General features: G+C 35.9%; 1 protein-coding gene across 1 annotated transcript; it reads left to right on the top strand.

The window, feature by feature from the left end:
- Positions 1-19,389: 19,389 nt before the first annotated feature.
- On the top strand, positions 19,390-21,280 carry LOC114322242 (cytochrome P450 94C1). The gene has a single exon (XM_028269525.2). The coding sequence runs from the start codon at positions 19,465-19,467 to the stop codon at positions 20,989-20,991; it is 1,527 nt and encodes a 508-aa protein (XP_028125326.1). The 5' UTR covers positions 19,390-19,464; the 3' UTR covers positions 20,992-21,280.
- Positions 21,281-24,314: the final 3,034 nt, after the last annotated feature.

The raw sequence follows: 24,314 nt of genomic DNA, 5'->3' as shown, positions 1-24,314 counted from the left end.
TGCTGTTTCATTTAAATCTTTTGGTGTTACTGGCTCCTCGGCAGAAACAGACTCAAAAGAAAACAAAAAGACAAACACAAAACAAGCAAGTGATGTCCGAGGTAACACCCCCGAAATCACCCGACTCTAACAAAACAGGACTGACTCGATACAACAAGACAGACCCAACTGACTCAGTACAGAAAGACTGACTATATACAAAACAACAGACTGACCCAATACCCAAGTCAGAAAGTACAAAAACTAGCATTCACAAATGCTCGAAACAGTGCGTGCCATACGCCACATCAGGAGTAAACTAAGCCCCGCCCGCAGGTGGTTCATCCCTTGATCACATCACATTATCCCCCACAAGTTCACCGATCAAGTGCCGATAGACTTTGCAGGACCTGGTGCGGCAATGACCCCTTTGTCAAACAGATCTTGTACATCATGGCACAGACGAAAGCAACTGTCGGTGTCATGACCGGTTTGTTGATGGTAGGCACAGTATTTAGTCTGATCATGCTTTGGAGGGAGAGGATCGGGTAGAGGCCGTTGTTCCAATGGTTTCAGATATCCCTTTCGGAGTAAGGCCTCTAGAGCCTTTGACAAAGGCATATAAAGTGGGGTAAAAACCCTCTTGACTCGAGGCGGGTATTTGGTTTTTTGTGAGCTACTTCCGGACGCACCGGTGAATGGGGTAGCTGTTTTTGATATAGTGGTGGTAACTATGCCCACATCAGAAGATCTTGCAGCTGCATCACCACTGGTGGTCGCATTCGAACTGCGGGAAAACGCCCTCCTGGGCTGCTCCTTCTCCTAGTCAAGAAGGCCCTGCTTCATAGCGCCCTCGATCTGTACTCCCATCTCATGTAAATCTGAAAAGGTAGGAAAGGGGAGAACGATCATTTTCTGCATAAGCTTGGGCTGGAGATTACGCACAATCATCCGAATTTGATCTTTGTCAGTGGGCCTAAGGGTCATCATCGAGGCCTTGGCCCTCCAGCAAGCTACGAAATCAGAAAAACTCTCCTTAGGCTCTTGCCTTGCTGTCTCAAGATCATGGGTTGTGACCTCGATTTGCGTGTTATAGGAGTACTGCGCAACGAAGGCCTCGGCCATCTCATCCCAATTTCGTTTGACATCGTCTTCTAATTTTGTATACCAGATAGCGGCCACACCCGACAGGGTCCGGCCGAATAAAGAAAGCTTCTGTAGTTTGGTGAGGCCCATCGGCCTTAATATGTCTGAAAACAGCCGTAAGTGCACCATGGGATCCCCGGACCCGTCAAAACGGTCAATATGTGGCATTTTAAAGCGTTTGGCAACGTCACGGCCGCATCGGTATACCCATCCTCAATGTCCGGGATGGACTTAACGCCCTGAGATTTTTTGAACAGCTTTTCAAGCTTGCTCACCTTCAATGCTGTGGGGTCCACCTCGGACTCAAAGGGAGAATCCGATAGGTTAGTGGGTGTTTTGGATAATTGGGGTAGGATTGGGGGCGGAGCCGGTCCTGTCGGAATGTTCGCATCTCCCTGGACATTTGGTGCCTCCTCGGGTGTTGGAACTCCTGGTGGGAGAGGGGCTTGGTGCGAAACAGATGCTCCATTTTGCTGTTGCAGCCTGGTGATTAGCTCAACCTGTTGGGCCATGATCGCAGCCTGCTGTTTGGCAAATTCCGTCTGCCGGACAGCGTCTTGCTGCATGAGTTTCATACTTTCTTGGAGTTGACGCATCATTTCCTCCATCCCTGCCATGTTCTGCTGTTCCGGCTGACTGACTGGTATATCTATCTCTGTGTTAAAAACTGAGGCCTCAGCATGACTATTCACTGGTGGGGTGGATAAGGGCTACTGATCTGGTAACTGCTGAATTGGTGATCTGTGCCTGACTGGCCCCTTTTACCCTGCCTCTGGCAAAGGAACACTAATTGCCCTTGAATTGAATCTCTGACCCAACAAAGTCTATCAACACAAGTCCGATGAACCTCGGGGGATATCGGAGCCTTCTGAAGCTAGGGTTCCAAGACTACCCTAGCAAAAGAGAAAACATGCAGCATCTCAGTCTGATTTCACCTGAACAGATATGAGCATAGTTGAATGAGTGTGCTCTCTACTGAATTCTGCCCAAAATTCTGCCGGTGAACTGATACCCTCAGGTAAAACTGATTCCTAGATATTGATGCCCGCAGGCCTGATACCCAGACTTGCAAACTGTTACATGCATTCCTGTAGGGACACACCCTAAAAGCACATAGCAAGCAAGTGAGAGCCAAAACACCCCTATGGAGGGGTAGGGTTTCACTATGCACGCAGTGGTTTCAAACAACCTATAATCGGGTAAGCAACCTGTCCTAGCTTGGAATGGTCACTATGGTTTCCGAATATGCACTAGGTCGAATAGTCGAAAAGGGTGCCCCGGTAAAACCAAGGTTTGTGTTCCCATACTGTCAGAGCCCACAATCGGTCAGCCTTATGGCATGCTTTGACAAGGTCAAGCCTCCGACAAACCGTTCAGGAATGGCAGATGGCAAACACGGTGTCCTAGGCACACCAATGCACAAGCAATGCAAAGAGACACATAAATGAAGTCAAAAACAGATATCATGAGTTCGAGTCAAGTTCTCTATGTCCCCAGCAGAGTCGCCATAAACTGTAGACGTCCCCGAACGCCCCGGGAGGATGAGTGCCGTTCTGTTCGTATGTGGGCTCACTACAGTTTGGACTCTCAAATTGTCATGGTTCTAAATCTGAACCAAAGAGTCCAAATCTGGCAAATCGTTTTGAGAAAACAGATTTTGAAAGAAGTGCCAAACATGGACTGCTTTGCCAGATACAGAGTCGCCAGCTAAATATTTTTTATGGGCGAATTTAGGAAACCCTGACTCGGTGCCAAAGGCCACGTGTCCGTCATCACCAAAGTTGCCTCGGCTCGGGAGCTTGGGTACGATTGGGGAAGGTCAGCTATGAGCACCCCCTCTCACCCGATCCGAAGATCGGCCTCTATTAACCATGATATCTAGTTTTGAAAACGTTATGTGTTCTTATTCCGGTTATTAGCCTAGAATTACTATGTTATGTGCACAGCAAACAAGTATAGACCAAATTGCCTAAATTGGAACAAAACATTTCATGCTTGTTTTGAAAATGGTTTGCTACTCGCAAGTAGGCTGAAATGTAGGTTTTGCCACCCTCAAGTGGGCTTTAGAAAAGATGGTTTTGCCACTATCTAGTGGGCTTAAAACTCACAGTTTTAATGTATTATCCCAATTTAGTTAATTCAACCTCCACCCACAAGCACCCAAGCAGTTATATCACATAAGCATATAGCCTCACGGTTAGCATGTTATCATGGCGGTCACTCACACACATGCAAGGATGCTAAAGCATAAACACTTATCGAGTACTCCAAGTCAAAACAAAAGCTATGTTAGAAATCCATGCATGATCCTAACTATGCAGAAATGCCTAATGCAACACATGCAAAATGCAACTAAGATAGGCTTGGTTATTCTAAAGATGGCATGTGAAATGCTACAACTAACATGTATTCAATTCGGAATTGAAACACAATGCAGTTAGCATGATGTGCCGAGCTTGGTGCATGCAAGACAAATGTATAAATGCACGCATGCATAGCATAAGGTATGCTAATTTAAATATGCCCTAGTCTACCATCATAAGCGGGTAAATAAAAGTGAAAAAAGACGTGGGGTTGGAAGACATATACACACTCACGCACACTTATTACACAATTGCCCTCGCTCGGAGGGTCCAAATAAATATTACAGATTTAACTAATTAACTAGCCGACTAACTAATTAATTAATTACAAAACTTCTAATTAATCAACAAATTAATTACAGAAACAGTCTAAATATGAAACTAAAGAGACCGCCACAGCTCTGCCTCGAAATGCGTGGATGATGCATGCTTGACTCGCCTTGCTCGGAAACCCGTGCCATGCCACTATTGCCTCTGTTTACACTGCCCTGCTCATCTGAAAATTGTGCAACTCTCAAGGTGCACTCTCTGGACACTAGGGAGCATCACCGACCAAGTGGGATCACCACCGGCCATGTCCGGATGATTATCGGCCATTTTGAAATCCATCGGCCAACAATGAATGGCCGGTCGGCAGTATAGGTGGTCGGCCGGCCAAAGCTTCCTGCAGAACCTATTTTTGACAGCAGCAGAGGGCAGACAGTGCATGGCAAGGAAATTCAAAGCAATGTATGCATAGCCACTCTCCCTATCATGCAATGGACTCAAGGGAGCATGGCCCTCGACCCTCGGGCCATCAATCACGCATTTCAATGCATGATGGCCTAAAAGCCAAGTGTGCAACTTCGATATCAAATGAAATGCAAGCACAAAACACATCAAAGGGCCCCAACCCCTATCATGGTTGATCAAGAGGCAAGGGATGCATGCTCAATGAAATGCAACCTAGGCATGCAGGCTAAGTATGCAACATGAACATGCAAATGAGCAATGTATACTAGGCACGCAACCTAAACATGTAAGCAAACATGGCATGCAACAACATGTGATGATGGACTTAAACTAACATGGATAGCTCGCAAGCATGCCAAAATCAGTGGCCATGTGATGAAAATGAGGTAACCAAGATGCATGCAAACATGCACAATGCAATGGTCCCGAGTCTAAGGCACAAAACACAACTCCACAAAGGCATTGAAAGGATGAATTATGGCATACAATGGCATATGTTTCAGTACTGAAGTATGATGCTAAACAGCCCTGAAGCATGGAAAAATGGCACCCGATGCATGAGATGAACCCCGAAACTCGAAACTAGGCACACAGAATGACTTATTGCTATACAAAGCATGCATTATTTGATCATGAAGCATGAAGACAGAACCAAGGTAGTCCCAAAATATGAACATTTCTAGTTCAAATCATGGCCAAAAAGTGCTAGCAAGATGGATTAAAGTAGCATGCAACTTTGACTATCAAACATGGTTTACATGGAAAGTGTGTGAAGCATATGGAATCTCACCAAACCAGAAAAAATTAGTGAACAAAACATGTGAAAATAGGCCCAAATAACGACTGAAATGAAGCCAACACATGCAAAAATGATGAGCTCCTTTAGAGGGCTATGCAAGGGATTCTTAAGCACATACAAGATGGGCACTTAGCATAGCCAAATCAAATCTGAAAATCAAATTTGATGGTCCCAAAACTCACTAAATTGACCCTGGAAAGTGACTTCGAAGCATGCAAGGTAGGGTCTGTTTGGAAGGCCCAAAAGGCTACCAAACAAGAGAAGGAGAGAGGGGGTCACCCCCCTCTAATCTTGGCTCTCAAAATAGTGTTCCAGCCACTGAAAATCCACTGGATTTTAGTGGCTATAAGGCTAAACAAAGCATGCAATTGGGGCTAAGGCGTAAGGCTCAAAACAAGGGACAATCAAGCATACAAGGAAGCATATGGCCTCGAATAAAATAATGCCCTTAATAAAACATGAATATGATGTCAAAATATGCCTTTTTCCAGTTTATAACAAGTCTAAAAAATGATCAAAAATTGGGCTAATCTATCATGCAAAAATGGCCCTAAAAGAGAGAATATAGACAAGGGACAGAAGCTGGCCTCAAACAGTGAAGAGCCCTTCAATAAAGTTGAAGAGAAACTCAAAATGAATCACTTTACAGTTTAGCCCGAAGCCCAGAAATGCTTACAAATAGGGCTAACATATCATGCAAGAAATAGACCTAAAAGAGAGATAAAGGGAAAGGGGTAGCAGGTGGCTTCAAACAGAGAAAAACCCTTGATGAAACATGAAGATGAGCTCCAAATATGACTATTTCTGATTCGGGTCGGAGCCCAAAAATGTAAGAAAAAGGAGCTAAAATATAGAGCAAAATAGTGCAAAAAAATGGAAACATAGGAGCTTACCCTTGTAGAACAACAACACAGCAGCTTTTGGTCCAAGAAAATGAGCTTCTAGCCTCTAGAAATCAGCCTCAAGTTGCTGGAATGGAGTATGGAGGTTGTAGGCTATGAGTGGTAGTGTAAAGGGAGGCAAAAACCTTAAGGTTTGAAGAGTTTGGAAGAGAGAGATAGGGAGAGAGTTGAGAATTTTAGAGAGAGAGGAAAATGTTTTTCTTCTTTTCAAGTTGTATCTCTCTTCTTCTCCTCTTGTCCCTTTTCTTGTGAGAGAGCTTGATTGATATAGAAATATATCAATCTGCAGCTCCTCAGAGCTCACACGTCCAGGCATGGGCTGGGGTATGGCCTGGAATGACAGCTGCTAGCTGTCTACAGAGATATCTGTTGAAAACCACACTTGGCCGGCCGGCCATCAAAGTGGTCGACTGGCAGTCAAATTAGCCGGCCGGCCATCACATTTGGCCGATTGAAAATCAAGGTGGCCGGTGGGTAGGAGACTTGGTCGACAGGCTACCTCCTTCCCTCAGGAACACATCCACAAGCTCTTGGTGCAAAACCAGACACAAAGCAGTCGAGTCGAGAGATTCTGAGGCAAGGCGCGCAGCCGAGGCCTCCGGGAACTCAAGACAAACACAAACAAGGATGATCACCAAGTGTTCAAACGGTGACGTCCAAGTCTTGAGGACGGTCAAAAATGGGGTGTCTGCACTTGGTCGAAAATATTAACAAATAGACAGCTGGAGCAATCTAGAAACAGTTGAAGGTAAAAATTTGCAAAAAATCTGATTTTTGACAACAGTGGCCGGCAGGGGATCATTGATGGCCAGCAAGGATCATTTGTGGCCGGCAATGATCATCAATGGCCGGCAATGCATCATCCATGGCCGACACACTTCACCAGTGGCTGGCAGAAAAATCTGTTCTTCAGTTCCAACTTCAAATGGGCATATCTCCTTCATCTGGACTCCCTTGCAGGTCATTCTTGAGCCTAAACTGAAGCCCTGGAATTCTTCTTTCCAATGGTGGCATCCTTACATAAAAATTCCAAGTTTACAAAAAGATATGCTCATTTTAGAAGACTGCTCAGTTCCAATCGTAACCGGATTCATGCCTAACTTCTCCTCAGCTAGTTTTCTTCCCTCCTCTCTTATTTTCTTCAACTCCAAACCTCTAAAAATGATTTTTTTAAGATTTTTCCAAAGAGTTCATCTCTCTTTCATTTATTTCCACTTTGTCCTTACTCGGTTTACCAAAAAACGCAACATATAACGAAATGCGAGTCTCGGAACATTGTAAGAACTTTTTCAAAAATATTTTGAAAGAGAGGGTTTTAAGGTCTAAAATCTTTCTGGTCAAAATGGTTTTGGTCCAAAATAGGGTGTGATGTTAGGATTTGGAGCTCTTCTTACTGAAGAAATTTGAGTCTTTGCATAACATAACCTTCATCTTTGAATGATCAACCTATGGTGCCCAAGTCTTAAGGGTAGTCAAAAATGGGATGTCTACAATATGACTTTCACTTTTGTAACATTTTGTGACCTTTAACTATGTCATAAGGTAAGGGGTTGATGTTCTGTTACTTTGGTATGTTGCCTGTTGTCATGTATGATCATTTAGTGTTACATCTCTATTTATATTCACTGCCGATAATTCACATCACTCTGTATGAGAGGCAGATTGAATGTGAACATATTGCATGATATAAGAGGGTCGAGCATGCTCTATAAGGGATTAGAGATACTTGGACCGGTGTAATTGGATGGATTTAGAGTACATAAGATACTATTTTTATCTTCGAGTTGATGTCTCTATGCTAGCTCTTTTGAAGCTCTCATATGCAAGTGTTTTTAGCAGTCACATGGCCCATTGTCAAGTATGTATTTGTTTGATGTTTGGGCTGATTGAGATTCAGATTGAGATTGAGATAAAGATTTAGATATGACACTGTCAAGCCAACCCATATACGAGTGGGAGATGTTGGGCGATGTTGGAAATCAGGTCGGGTTTCGAATCTGAGTTTGGGGACCAATGGTGGCATGACCCATGACTCATTAAGCAACCCTATTAGTTTTAATTTCAAACCACCTTATCTTGGAGAGACGGGTGAATAACCCACAATCTCATCTCCTAGGAAGATAGAGTTGTGGATGGTTACATCTCTTTATAATCACTGATACAATTATGTATTGGGTTATGGGGTTTAATCGAATAAAAAACTAAAGAAAAAAAAAAACTCTCTCTCTAGTTTGGGAGAACAACCATGTCTTTGTACTATGAATAGTGTAGGTAGCCTCTAGTAACTATTCCATTGTTTGGAATTATTTGAAGACAGTAATGAAGGTACGTGCTTACCCACATGATCATTGGATTTGGTTTGAACATATAATTATGCTTGAATTTGTTTATTTCTGCTATATTATTTTTCCTACACCATCAAATCCTATATTTTTTATTAAATTTTTTTTTCTCTCTCATCTCTCATACACATAATTTATAAAGTCTAGTATTAATTCAATTAAATCACAATTAATTATAAATTCTTAATCATTTATTGTGATTTTAAAATCTTTATTGTAATTTTAATTTGATTATATGTTAGATCATATTTAACTATTTATTGTAATTGCTAACTTTTTAATCTAATTTTAATTTAACTATATTTTTTTATCACAATTAGTCCTAAATTCTTAATTATTTATTATAATTTGTAATATGTTAATCTAATTTTAATTTAATTAAATTTTAGAACAATATTTAATTAATATTTATTTTATATTTTATTTAATTATATTTTAGATCAATTCTTAATTATATTTATATATTTTAATTAACATATTAATCTTGTTTTAGGTTTGGAGAAAATTGAGGTAAAATTATCCTTTTGTTGTATTAATTTCATTCTAATTTTTCAGAAAACAAAGGGAAATTCTACTTACACAACATATTTACCTCTTTACACCCTCCATGCGAGATTTTTTCTTTTTTAGTGATTTTACTTGTACCACTACTTTACATCTTTACATCCTTCATCTTATTACACCACTAAAAAAAAAATGTGATTCTCATTACACTTATTATATTACCAAAACTAACCCTAAAGTAAGACTCTTCAAAACCCTTTCATCTCTTTACACTAATAGTTTTTAGAGGGAAAATAAGAGAATATAGAAAGACGCAGTAAGGGAAAAAAGAAAGACACAGGAAAGACAGTCAGTGGAGCCCATATCGAAGTGTCTGTTCGGCCACACAATGCTAAACAATTTACATTTCTTCGGTGTTATGTTGCCCGAAAAAATAGATTTCTTAAGCGTTTTGTTGTTATACATTTACAGAGTCACTTTCTTCCAAACAATGATTTTTAAATTTGTGTCGCGTCTATTCGATAATACAATACTAATGAATTTGAATTAAACTAGTGCTATGTTACTAGACAAACTTCTTTTTTTCCCAGCAATGTGTTGACGTTCGATTGGATGATAACAAAAAATTAACTCGAGACAACTTGAAAAGTGTCTGCTCGGTGATACATTGCTATACAAATTAGATTATTTTAGTATCATGTTACTAAACTATAATAGATTTGTCTAGTCACCAGTCGCTGTATGTTAAAAGATTTATTTTTTTCCTTCAAACATTCATAAATCAAACACGTATCCATAAAATCATACATAAAAATATTCATACAAACATCAAGTGTATGAACATCCATAAAAGCATCTATAAAATATGTCATTATTTGCATCCATCAATCAAACATGTTATCACAATTCAATTATGTCGATAGTTTTGGTAGTTACTACATCAAGGCTGACAAGCGTAGGTAATTGATGAATACGAGTAGTCTATGCTTTCTCCCATCCACTAGCACACGAGTGATGAAAACGAATCCAATTATTTGCTATCGGAGGTAATGGATGACTAGGTTGTAGATAAACCTACAACAAAGACATCAATAAGTATAATTACAAAATAAGACATGGTAATGATCTAAGTAGGCTCAGTAGTTTATACGTGCACAAAATGGTTTTCATTTACAAATCCTATGCAGACATCGCTTTGATCAAGTGTTGCAATCTGTACTGATCTAAGTGGTAGAAACGTCAAGCACTGTTGCATGAAGAAGGAAAAAAAAAAAACAACAACAACAACAACAACAACAACTTGGTAGTATGATACTATCAAATGGCCTATGTTGAGAATAGTCATTCAATGATTAAATCCAGGGTTAGGTTTGAAGTAGGATAAAATAGAGGTAAGGTCATCTACCCTTTTCCTATGAACCAAATAGTTACACATAGTGCACTGCATTCGAATGGAGCTCAAGTATAAGTCTTGATTTTCTGCCATTACCTCACGCATTTGATGCCTTTATAACAATGACAAATCCAATATTCTTCCCAACATCAAAAACACATTTAATTAATGCTTGATGACTACTAAAAATCTAAAGATAATAAATACATTTATATGTCAAATTATTAATAAAACTCATTATGAATTAAAAATAAGAAAAAATCGTATTAATAAAAAAAAAATTAACAAATCTCATTTGTAATGAATTCATGAATGGAGTCCACTAATAATACAGCTCTTGCATTGTTGCAATGAGTAGAAGTATAATCATTTCACGCAAAAAAAGGAAATTGGAAATACATGGTAATGAGTAACCGAACAAATTAAAAAACATTAAGCCTTGGGTTACCAGAAATGTATATTTTATTTGGCAGTTGGTTACCAGACATATTTTTTTACTCGGTAATGTAATGACGGACTATTTTATTTTGTTTGATTTCAAAACACCAAATAAAAGTCGAAACAGTCCAAAAAAAAAAAAAACGAAACAAAAACCCACCAAATAAATAAACAAACTCACCATTTCACTTTTTTTATGGTTCTTCACCATTGTTTTCTTCATCTGTTACTTTCTTCTATGATCAAAACACTACCATTCTCACTTTTTGAAAAAATATGTGTAAGAGAGAATAAAAATTGAGAAAAGAAGAAGAGAAGTAGGGATTGAAGACTAAGGGGTGTAAGGAGATAATAAAATATATTTAATTTTAGTGTTTTGTCGTTAAAGGTAATTTCACACATGGATAAAATTGAAGGAAAAAAAAAAAACCAATCTTATACGGAGAGTGTAAAGAGGTAAAGTAGTGGTGCAAGTAGAATCATTATTTTTTTTTTCCAATTTATCCATGTGTGAAATTACCTTTAAGGACAAAAGGTAAAAATTAAATAGATTTGATTATTTCGTTACACCCATTATACTTCAATCCCTATTTCTTTTCTTTCTTTCTTATTTCTTCTTATTCTCTACTGTACATTTACTTTCAAAAAGTAAGAATCATAGTGTTTTGATCATAAAATAAAACAATGGATGAATAAATTGTGATGAAGCAAAAAAGTAAAATGAAGAGTTTTTTTTAATTTATTTTTTATGTTTTCATTTAGTTTTATAAGAGGGTTGTTCAACTTTTGTTCGGTGTACCACAATCAAACAAAATCAAATAGACCGGAATCACACTACCGAACAAAAAATACATATTCGATAATCTGCTATCGAACAAGTAAATACTTGTCAGTAACCTATTGCCGAACAAAAAGTACATGCCCGATAACTCCCTGCTAAACATTTCTAATTTCATTTTTCTGACATTTTGGTTTTTTGTGTTTTTTACTTTGAAAGATTATGCTTCTATTCATTGTAGTAAAGCTAGTAGTGTATTGTTAATGAACTATAGTCATGAATTCATTATAGACAAGATTTGTTAGATTTATCTACTTCCTGGTCATCCAGTACCACCGAAAGTAAGTAATTGAATTTGATTTCATCACCTGCGTGTTAATAGATGGGAGAAAACATATACTACCCGTATTAATCAATTTCTTACGCTTATTAGTCCTAATATAGTAATTATCGAAAATATCAACATAGATGAATTGTAATAACATTTCAGTGTGCTTTTTATAGATGTTTATATTGACAAATTTGAAATTTTTATATTGATTAATTTTATGATTGTTTTTATGGATATTTGTATATTTCATGTTTTTATGGATACTTGGGGTGTGTTTGGTTTGTTTTTGAGAGAGTGATTTTCAAAAAAAAAATTTTGGAAAGAAAGTTTAGAAATTTTTTTGGTTTGTTTGATTGTATATTTTGAAAGTAGTTTTGGAGTTTGAAAGTTTGGGATAATTTGATATTTTGTTATAACTGAGTAGATGTGTGTGTGAGAAAAAGTGATTGAGAAAAAGAGAGGAGAGAGAAAAAGTGATTGATTATGTGTAAGAGAGAGAGAATGATTCTGAAATTTTTTTGAGAAAAACCACAAACCAAACAAAATTTTGGATTTTTTTTTTCGAAAACAACTCTCCCAAAAACAAACCAAACAATGTTTTAAGCAAAGTGAATCTGTAAACGTGCGATAACAGATGGCTGGACAAATCTAGTTTGTTTGGCAACATAATACCAGAATAATCCAAATTATTTGCTAATGTATAACCGAACAGGCCCATCCTAAATTTAGAAAGAAAAAAAGCAGGATTTTTAAACAAAGTGAATCTGTAAATATGTGACAACAGATGGCTGGACAAATATAGTTTGTTTGGTAACATAATACCAGAGTAATTTAAAAGAAATAGGTGTAATGAGAAAAGTCTGTAGGGATTTTGAAAAGGGTTTAATTTAGGGTTGGTTTTGGTAGTACAAAGAATGTAATGAGAATTTAAATTATTTCTTAAAAGAATGATGAGAAAATGGGTGTAAAGAGGTAATATTGTGGTATAAGTAGAATCTCACTCTAAAAAATAATGTGCATAATATACCTACGATTAATTTGGATGAAAAAAAACTAACAGTAACATTTTAGTCCAAAACTATGTGGGGGGCTTTATGGCTATATTTGAATAATAAGGGATAAAGTGCTCCAGTTCCAAACCACAAAGAGATAAAATGAATTTAACCAAAAAAAAAAAAAAAAAAGAAAAGAATTCTCAATGTTGCCTTTGTGCCTTACATTCTCTTATCATATTTTATTTATCACTTCAATTCATACGTTAACATTGCATTTAATATTATTCTTTAAATGGGTTAGACTTATTTCATATTTACATCTCACCATGAGATAATTTGAGGGGTCCGTAAAGTCGACCACACGTCCCGTTTCAATGATCCGAACTGTTGATTTTGTAAGACTCTCAATTTATATTATTCATGAAAAAAATTAAGTTGATCCAATAATTGTAATCTTTTTATTTTATCACATTTATCTCTAAAAAATATATTTGTCATCAATTTTTTCAAAAATAAATGCGATAAAATAAAAAGATTACGATTAACGGATTAACTTAATTTTTTTTTATGAATAATATGTATTGATGGTTATAAAAAAAATGAAATGCTCGAATATCAAAACAGGACACGTGATAAGTTTTCAAGTTCTCTTATATTGAGATATTGTAAATATGAAAGAAACTCAACCAACCCTACATATATGTATGGAAAAGCTTGATACTCAAAAATATGAGTATTAAATTTACCTACCATGATATGCTTCAAATGTTGATTTTCCTCTAGAGCTTCTTCCTTTTACAGGCCGAACTTATTTACTTTTCAATAAATTTCTTATTATAAAACAATCTTTAAAACATACAATTCAACCACTTATATCAAAATAAACTAACAATAACAAAATAAATGTAAATCAAATTTCACATCCAAAAATCAAAATATTGTAATTATTTGTCAATATCTAAAAAGTCAAAAAATTTATTATTAAAATGAGAGACAAATATGTAAAAAAAAATTACTCACAACTTATAAGTAAATAAGTAGAATACATAGGACTCACTCGTAATTATTGAGTATGAGTAAGGAACCTTTAGAATATAGGCCCAGTTTGTCTGCTTGGATATAAACAGCAGGATATGATATCTTTGAGATTTGGAAGGGTATATACAATGAAGAGGATTTGAGCACTGGATAACATATTCCAGGGCCCTGTTTGTTGTGTACAGGATTTAAGCATTGGATATAAATTATCCATGTTTGTTTAGAAAAGGGATGGAGTATATGAGCAAGCAATTTCCGATTTTGCCCTCATACCATACATAATATTGCCCATCTGGGCCACCAACGCCCAACATTTTGGAATTAATAACCAAAATTTCAAGATTTGCCAAAGTAAAAACTTGTTATAATTAAAATTAATAACCAAAAAATTGTTATAATTAAAATTTTTATTCTTAAACATAACCATCATTCTTTTGCTTAATTTTTCAAGAGGTTAATTTTTATCAAAGCAATTATCCAATAATGCACTAATAATTCCATTGGCCTAAAAAGTTAGCTTAAATTTTTTTTTTCTTTTGCTTATTTTCTTCTTTATAAATTGACTCAAAATTTATAACTCAATTCATAAACACAAAAATAAGCAAAAAAATAAGCTAACTTAAGCCACATCAAAGAAAATCTTGATTGTTTTCTTGTCATTCCTAAGGCAATAGGCAACAATAAACAAGGCAATAGGCAACAATAAACAAGGCAATATACAACTGGGTAGAATCAAATTCTATATCTTACAATAAACAAGGTAATATACAACCTGGGCAGAATCAAATTCTAACATATCTTACAACATGGGCAGAATCAAATTCATCCAGTAATCAAATTTTAATATATCTTACAACAAACAAGGCAATATGTTAAGCATAATACTAATTGTCATCATCCATCATATACCATACATATGTCCATAACATAGAATACTTATACAAACCCAACAATTACAACAAAATTAGGCACATAAGCCGTTTGTAGGGGATGTCTACGATACTTACAACATCACACTAGTCAGATATCATAGTTACCCCTCATTACTAACCAAAAGTATACATGAGACGTGCCAAAAAGAGGGATTCATCCTGAACACTAGCCAAACCATAACATTATGTTATAATATATATAATATTTCACCATGCATCTTGCTCCTAAACATACCCACCCAACAACAAACACACCCATTCCATCTTCTCTTCCTCAGGCAAGCTAAAGAACAAATCAACCCTTTCAGCATCCTTCACAATAAAGGTTGCTGCCCTCAACCTGTCATTGGAGTTCAGTGGCAACTTACTTAGTTCCCCATTAACAAGTTTCCAAGCTTCAGATATGTCATGTGCATAGCCAATCCTATGAGCTATTTCAGCCATTGTAGTGTTTGTTTTCTCAAAGAACGAGCCAAATTGAGTAGCCATTTCAGCAAGCCCCTTGGCAATACCTTCAGATTCCCTAGCTCTTTTTTTGGAAGTTGTGGCTGAGGTAGATTGGTTGGTTGGAGTCCCTTTTGCTGATAAGGAACAATCCATGTTATTAACACCAGGCAGATCCATCATTGGAGTATAACACTCATCAGTTGTTTGGTCCTCATTTTCTAAGGCAGCAACCATGTCAGCAGGACTCTCGACTAATGCACCAGTAGCTCTATCCTTACCAAATAGAATTAGCCAATCCTCGTAGTAAGGAAAAGGTACATTGCGCATGCCTTTAGCATCTGGCTCTTTCTACAAAAAACAAAATTATTTCAGATTGTATGTTTGTAAGTAATAAATAATGCAAAATGAATAAGGTAAGTTTTCTTACCTTGACATAGTTTTGCCAAACTTGCTCACTATCAACTAAAATCATCTTATCAGTGTCATCCCACCCAAAGCCACTCAATCGAAGCATGTCAGTTATCAAGTTGTATTGTCTTTTCCAAAATTTTATCTTCGACTCGATGTGAGGGGATGCACGGAGATCAGTTCCAGGAAAAGCCAATATGATAAGTTTCTCCAACTCAGTGTAAAATCCTGCTCTAAACTAACCATTGTCAGCCTTCCATTTCTCACTGAACAGATCCCTCATGGCTCGGATCAAGACATCACACTCTTTTGGGGTCTATACCCTACGACCCCTTGATGAGGAACTAGTTGTTTTACCCTTACCTTTCCTTCCACATAAACTAGTAGCAGTGCTGTCATCCATACCTAATATGCAACAATTTATAACACCAACAATAATAAGACAACCAACCAATCATGCTCACAAGTTTATGTACTCAAAAAACAATTAAAACCTAAGATAAGTTCCTTGTCCACATCATCCTATTTAAGTTACAAATCACCAACTCACAACACAACATAAATATTAAAAAACATTACATTTCCACAAACACACAAATAAAAAGTTACTTGCCAATGCAAATATTAATTAATTTTGCATCCTATTAGCTAACCACTCATTATACATTTGGTTAGCTAGAGTGTCCCTCCAATCAGTCCATTGGTCAGATGCCTCAATTGTGTCAATGTAGTCCTCCCATATTTTAGTTTGATTTGGGAATGTTTTATCTAAATCTTCCTCAAATGGATCCACAGGCATCTCACGTTTGATGAGATTGTGTAGAAGACAAAGCTGTTACAATTCGAGATTGGGTCTTGATTGGGAAGTAGGAATATGTCCTCAATGTTGCCCACCTAAGCTTCAGAATACCAAAACATCTCTCAATTATGTTACAAGCAGCAAAGTGTTTCATATTGAAGAACTCTTGTGGATTACTTGGTGCACCCCCTTCTCTCCAAGTGGACAAGTGGTAACGTTGTCCTCTGTAAGGGGCTAAAAAGCCCTCTCCGTTAGTGTAGCCTGCATCTACTAGATAGTAGCAATCTGTAATCATGTAGGATTATATAATTAAGCTAACTACAAGATCAAAGTTGTACATCTACATACTAACATTGTGAAATGCATTAATACTCGTTGGCACTCTTAACCCATTCGGTCTACTTATGGCATCTCTAAGTACCCTAGAATCTAAAGCAGACCCTTCTCACCCAGGCAAGACATAAATGAACTGCATGTCTTGGGAGCAAACACCTAACACATTGGTTGCAATTTCGCCATTTCTTGATCTGTACCTTGGCTTATCTATTGCAAGAGGTAGCACCCTAACATAGGTGCCATCTAGCACACCAAGACAATTCTACCAAAGACCACAAACAATAAATTGTTACTCAACCAATAGTAATTACAAACGTTAGAATTTAATCAAACATGAAATGACACTAAAACTAGTATTTACCTGAAACCACCGACACCTATCATCTGTGCACCCAGCAATTATTGGTTCAGGTGTCTTTAGTAGGACACCTTGCAGTTGAAGCACAGCCTTAAGGACTTTGTTGAAATATTTACTAACTATTTCACCAGACCTCATGAAATTAAATTTGACAGTTCGATTCTTATGGTGGTGCCCAAGCACAGACAAGAACATGGCAACTTTCTCCTCTAACACAACATGTTTTGAATCTGACATGCCCTTTGTTCTGATAAGCGCACACAAGCGCATAAAGGTGTGTCTATTCATTCATAATTGTTCATGGCAATCTTTGTCATTATTTCTTACCAACCTATTGAGGTGGTCAATTTATTGTTTGAAAGGGTTAGGATTTCTACTTATTTCCCTCCTACCCTGATCAACCTTTCTAGTGCAGCATGCAAAATCACAAGATAGACTCCACAAGTGTAGTTCATGGATGATACAATATGTTGCAGGGCAACATATGCCTCAATAAGGTCCCTCCTAGTATCAAATCCCGTGTTACTTGCCATCTATGAAAAAATAGATAGTGTAAACAGAACCAATGAAGCTATAAGAAAATCCTAATCACATTAGCAAAGTCATAGTGCAAACAGAACCAACTAAATAAAATGTTAATCATTAGCAGATGGCATTGTGTTTCAATGAAATTATATTGCAAGAACAGAGTTACTTTTATTATCAAAAATAAATTAATTAATTAAAATCTTCATCTCCATGAGCTTGCAACAACAAATCACACATGAATACCATTTAATAGAGACCTAAAATGTATTGCTCTTTCTCATAGTTATTATTATTATTATTATTATGATTATTATTATTATTATTTTTACCCAGAATTAAATTTACAATTTCCTTATGTGGGTTAGTACAAGTGAATCACATGAACAACTCCAGAACATAGAAATTAACCATAATGATTACTGTCAAACTATGAGAAATGCAAAGTAACAGCAAAAATTACAATTAATTACAGAGAATTTGATAAATAATACTGGGAATGTCAATAAATAAAAGAACTATTTGTTGACCCAAAAATAAAAATAACATTAAAAAAAAAAGAAAAAAATTACCCACCCAGATAAAAACTAATTACAAAGATAGGAACAAAATTTGGGTTTAGTAATAATTAAATAAAAAACTTACATGTGAGAGATTTGGCATTACAACTTCGTTATTGTATCTCTAAACTTGTCAAATTTTGAATCCCAATGTTTATTGGATACAGGTATAGTGCACTGTTCAATGGATACAGGAGGGCTATACATATGTATATACGTGTGTGTATATATATATGTATATATATGTGTATGTATAATGAAGGTTTGGCCAAGGCTGAGCCCCATTGGCTCAAAGCTATGGAAACCCATCACACATACAAGAGAGAAGACACAGATTTTGCATATATACACAAATCAACGATGGGGAATAAAGATTGATGCCGGCGATTTTTGAGAAATAAAGAAAATAGAAAATCTGTGTGTTTAGGTAAAGTAAATGACAGAGGAGAACCTTATGTTTGATGCCGGCGACAGAAATTGGCAATCGGGGGTAGATTGGCAACTGGTCAGCACCGTTTCTCTATCGCTTCTTCTTGCAACGGCAGATGGTGAGAATGATGTAGGGTTTCCTGTGTGGGTTAATATATATAGCAAGGGGTAAAAGAGTAAAATATTTTCTTATCCCCTCCCCCTTGATATACAATAACGGGGGGTAGTGTTAAAAATAGGAGATATACAATGAAGAGGTATATTATCTCCTCCAAAAATTTTTTCCAAACAATAGATATATTGGGCCCACAGTATATTATATACTATCCCACCCTCCATCTCCAACAAACAAACTGGGCCATAGGGTTTAGATTGTCTTTAGTATAGATCTGAACTGAAAGTGACGTTCGGGCCCTGTGAGCCTCTCATAGTTTTGTTTTGATAATTTAAAATCTTCAAGCCTTGTTGTAAATCATTGATAAAAAAAAAAAAATCAAGTTAATTTGATAATTATAATTTGTTTAATTTATCATGTTTGTCGTAAAAAAGATGAATAATTTATTTTTAAAAATATAATTATCATTCATTTGTTTAATAAAGAAATGTAATAAACTAAATAAGTTATGATTATTGAATATATCTAATTTCTTGTGTGAATTATACAGAAAATTTTTACAAACTTAATGATTAAATTATCAAAATGAGATCACAAATGCGTACAAGACTCTCCAATCCAAATTAGCCTAGAATAGATATAACCATTATTACAAATTCTGATCTACATCCGTTTTGCACGGGTGTAAGTATATATACATATAAAGTTGGATTTTCCTTTTACATGAAATTCCAATCTTTACAAGTTCAACTTTTTTTCTCTATATAATTCCTTTCTATTCATCCCATCTTTTCATTCTACTCATTATTTCGTCAATGGAGTCAGAGAAAACTTTCTCTTTCTTTCAATCTCGCCAAACACCCTTTTCTTCTCCCTTCCTCCTTTTCTTCTTCACCATTCTCATCCCTCTCCTCTCTTTCTTCCTTTTCTCATTAAGGCATAAAATTTGGTGTAACTGCAACACATGTCGCAGCTGCATCACATCCAGCTGGTCGAAAGATTTCGACAACCTCTGCGATTGGTACACTCATCTTCTTCAAAAGTCACGAACTCAAACAATCCACATACACGTCCTTGGCAACACAATCACTGCTAATCCTTCCAACGTTGAGCACATACTCAAAACCCGATTCGATAACTACCCCAAAGGAGAGCCCTTCTCTATGATCCTCGGTGATCTTCTCGGCCATGGTATATTTAATGTTGATGGAAATTTATGGAGGTTTCAGAGAAAAATGGCCAGTCTAGAGCTCGGAAGTGTTTTTGTTCGATCGTCAGCATTCGACAAGGTTGCCACCGAGATCAAAACCCGGCTTATCCCACTTTTGTACTCTGTTGCTGGAAAAAATGAAGGTGTTTTGGATTTACAAGATGTTTTTCGTCGATTTTCGTTTGATAATATATGCAAATTTTCGTTCGGGTTAGACCCCGGTTGCCTTGAATTAACCCTACCCATTTCACATTTTGCGCATTCGTTCGATTTGGCCACAAAGCTATCTGCAGAGAGAGCGATGGCGGCGTCACAGTGGATTTGGAAGATCAAAAGGGTTTTGAACATAGGATCAGAGAGAAAGCTCAAGGAGGCTATTCATCAAATTAACATTCTCGCAAAGGAAGTGATAAAGCAAAGAAGGAAATTAGGGTTTTCGACGAATCAAGACCTTCTTTCAAGATTCGTGGCCATAACCGACAACGAATCGTATCTTAGGGATATTGTAATCAGCTTCATTCTGGCAGGCCGAGACACGGTGGCCTCGGCTTTGACCAGCTTCTTCTGGCTACTGGCCAATCACTCGGAAGTTGAATTGAAAATTCGTGATGAATTAGACCAAAGGATTCAAGAAAATCAAGATTTTGCTACGTTGGAACAAATTAGACACTTGCACTATCTTCACGCGTCAATTTCTGAGAGCATGAGGCTCTATCCTCCTATCCAATTCGACTCAAAGTTTGCTCAGGAAGACGACACCCTACCAGACGGTACATTTGTGAAAAAGGGAACTAGGGTTACATACCATCCCTATGCAATGGGTCGGATGGAAGCAATATGGGGTCCAGATTTTATGGAGTTCAAGCCTGAGAGGTGGCTAAAGAGTGGTACTTTTTGCCCACAATGCCCATATAAGTACCCAGTGTTTCAAGCTGGAATTAGGGTTTGTTTGGGTAAGGAATTGGCACTAGTAGAGATGAAAAGTGTGGCAGTTGCAGTACTTCGACGGTTCGAGATTAAAGTTGACAGGGTGGGTTATGCGGCGATCCGGTTCGAACCGGGGCTAACGGCCACCATGAAAGGCGGGCTTCCGGTGGTGGTTAAGGAGAGGAGCACCCATGCTGGCCCATGACAACGTGCACCGTGTTGTAACTAATATTTTTTTATCATTTCGATAAATTAATAATAAATATTTATTAAGTTAGTACAAAGATAAATAAAATATGATAAGAAAAATATAAAAATTATAAAAGGGTCTAAGAGCATCTTTGTAGCACATGGGCATTCACTATAATTGTTTGTGAGGTTGGTTTCAGTGGGTCTGCATGTGGGGGGTACGTAAAGTGTGGAAATTTTCAATCTTGTCAACTGTTGCGGACACTGCATTTTAAATGAAAAATTGTTTGAGACCACTAATACAATGAGCTCTAATAGCTCTAAAAATACTGTGTCCCTAATTGATTTGATGTTTTGCTCTTTGCTCTTTGTTTTTATTTTTATTTTCTGGACTGTCAGCTCATTAGAGCTGACTTAGTGGTCCATTTTTAGTGGGATCTATCACCACTGTTTTAAATGAGTTTACAGTGAGTTTTTTAATAATCAAGACAAAGCATCACATATTTTCTCTATATGTTTTCATTTTTTTTGGTATGTATTTATTATTAGAAAATGTTTACAAGAATGGAGTGAGGAGAAAATTATGAAAATCATGATTTTTCTATCTTTATAAAAAAAAAAAAAAAATGCTTAGTATAGCTCTTTAAATAAAGAGTGCTGTTATTCGTATCCTATTAATTGTTTTGAACTCTTCATTTCTTTGGATTTATACTTATAAATTTTAAAACTTTTAAATTTTTTTTTTCTTCTCAAATAATATCAAAATTATTTTTGTAAAAATATTCTACCCCATTCAATTGACCGCATACCCCACACTCTAAAAAACCTTTCTCCCCAAAACCCTTATAAAACTCACGAAAATGATTACTACTTCATCTTCACATACTTTATTCATGACCTGAGAAAATAAATCTAGAATTTTTGTTATTGATTCAAAATTCTCCTTTTGTGGGTTCTGCAATCTTCACGAGTTTCGGTTATCTGTTCCCAAATAAATAAAAAAATGTTTGATTACATGTTCCCGAACAAATGAACGATGTTCGGGCCTGTGTTCTTGAATTTCGGTCATATCCTGAAAAAATGATGAACAATTTTTATTATTTTTGTCATTTTTTTAAAAGAAATTTACCTGTACAAGGTCAATCTCCTTTGAATTAAGAACATCATCAAAGTTATAAATCTCTTCTGAGCTTTTATTCTTATACTTCTCTCTTCTCATAGAGTTGTGATTGGTTGAAAAACTTCCACTCATTACTATTGTCGGAGAAGTGTAGATAATCAAATGGTTTTCATCGTTATTGCCGGAATATTGCCACCAAAGAATTTTCAAGGTTTTGAGGGTAGGTAGCTTTTAAAAATGGGATTTGAAAAGAGAGATGAGTGGTGATGGGGGTGGGTGTTCTCATAAACTCTAACTCATGATGTAGTGGGTGTGTAAGCTTAATTTTGAGATGGGTGTCTCAAACTTATTGATGTCCTTTTTAGTAATTTCATTTAAGATTATTATTGTAATAAAAAAAAGTTAAAAAATGGGATCCAAAATAATTGATGGGGTGCTAATAGCAGCACTCTAAATAAAAACACATATATAACATTTTACATATAAAATAACTTTATATAAAAATTATATATCTTATTCTTCTCCCTCCTTGCCTTCTTTTTTTATTGTACAAAAAAAGAAAAAAAAAATCTTCATTCTATTACAGATTGCTTCCATATTGTTTAATTTTTTGTGTGTGTGTATATATATAATTTATATATCATATTGTATGTGTTATTTATCTTTTAACTCTTTCGATGATGAAATGCTGTCCTATTTGGGTATATGGATATACACAATGGCTTGGTCTTTTGTAATTTCTTTTAATGAATAGTGATATGGCGAAAAAATAAATAAATTGTACATAAAATCAATATAGATGATATGGCAAATATTGATTGTCATTTTAAAGCAAAACACTTATCAATAATAACATTCTTGCAATTATGAAGTATTTAATTTCTTAAAAATGTTTTGCATAAAAAAAGTTATTTGGATAATATTACTTAATAAATAATGTCGTATCACAAAAATATTATTTAGGGGTGTTTTGGGAATGACATTTTTTGACCATTTTTTATTTTTAGTGAACTTTTTCAAAAAAAATTCAAAAAGATTTAGATTTCTAGAATCAGTTCAACAAGATGAACCAAAAAATTATGATTTTTTTTTTAAAAAAAAAATCTAGAAAAGACAAAATAAGTAATCTTTTTTGATTAATTTTCGGCTTTAGTGATTTTTTTTGAAAATTTTGAAAAAATATATTTTTTTTTATTCTTCTCGACAAGACAGATTGGGGGAAAAAAAATTGACATAATTTTAAAAAAAAATTCAAAAAAATAAAGTGACCTATTTTTTCTGTTGCCAAAATGGGCCTTAATAAGGGTTGTTTTGGGAAGATGGTAAAAAGTGACTTTTTGGCTTTTAACCAAGCTTTTAGCTTTTTTAGACAAATGATTTGGGAAGTTGGTAAAAAGTGACTTTTTGGCTTTTTTAGTTAATAATTTTTTATGTTGTCATATCATCATGGCATAGTGTAAAATGACCAAAATACCCCCTTCTCATTTGCAACTTCCACAATTTCACATGCTCTAGCTCCTTGTACTGTCACATACTCATCTCATGGATATGCAACGGTTTTTCTTTTCTTTTTTTTTTATATAAAATAAAATAAAAAATGTTTTGATATTTCATTTTTACCTTTAAATGTCTTCCTAAAAAATAAAAATACAAATTGTATAAAAATTCACCAAGGATAAAAAAAAAAAAAAACATTTGTCTTATGATATTCAGCTTCCAGCTTCCCAAATGGGTTTCAAAACAGAAGTAACTCCTCGTATGTAAATTAAAAATAAATAAATAAATAATTTTAAAAAATAAAAATTGTATATATAACTCATAAAAATATTAACAAAAATAAAAAAAAAAGCTTCCCTAGCCCAAAATAACTCCTCATATGTAACCGTATATATTATTCATAAAGATTGATTACAGCCGTAGCTCACGGCGATTTTGCACCAACACATTTCTAATAGATTTTCTAAATTCGTTCATTTCTATATCATCATCACCCACTGGGTCAAGCTCATCATCATCACCAACACCCGCTGCGTTGGGCATGTCGCTAAAAATAAAATGTTCCGCATTAGCAACCCTGTTGAATGCTTCATCTTCGTTTGAGTTGCGGCGTATGAAATTATGTAGTGCCATTGAAGCCCCAACCAATGGCACTTGCACTTTCCCAAAATCATACCGAGGCATGTTATGTAGAAAACCCCAGCGTGCTTTCCACACTCCGA

This window comes from Camellia sinensis, chromosome 8 (assembly GCF_055761805.1).
Source record: "Camellia sinensis isolate YWXY chromosome 8, ASM5576180v1, whole genome shotgun sequence".
NCBI lineage: Eukaryota > Viridiplantae > Streptophyta > Magnoliopsida > Ericales > Theaceae > Camellia > Camellia sinensis.
The sequence above is the reverse complement of the archived record's forward strand: the minus strand, read 5'-3'. Positions and strand labels throughout refer to the sequence as shown.

Bases quoted from the DNA above. Each gene is read 5' to 3' on its own strand.
- LOC114322242 (XM_028269525.2), top strand. From the start codon at position 19,465: ATGGAGTCAGAGAAAACTTTCTCTTTCTTTCAATCTCGCCAAACACCC.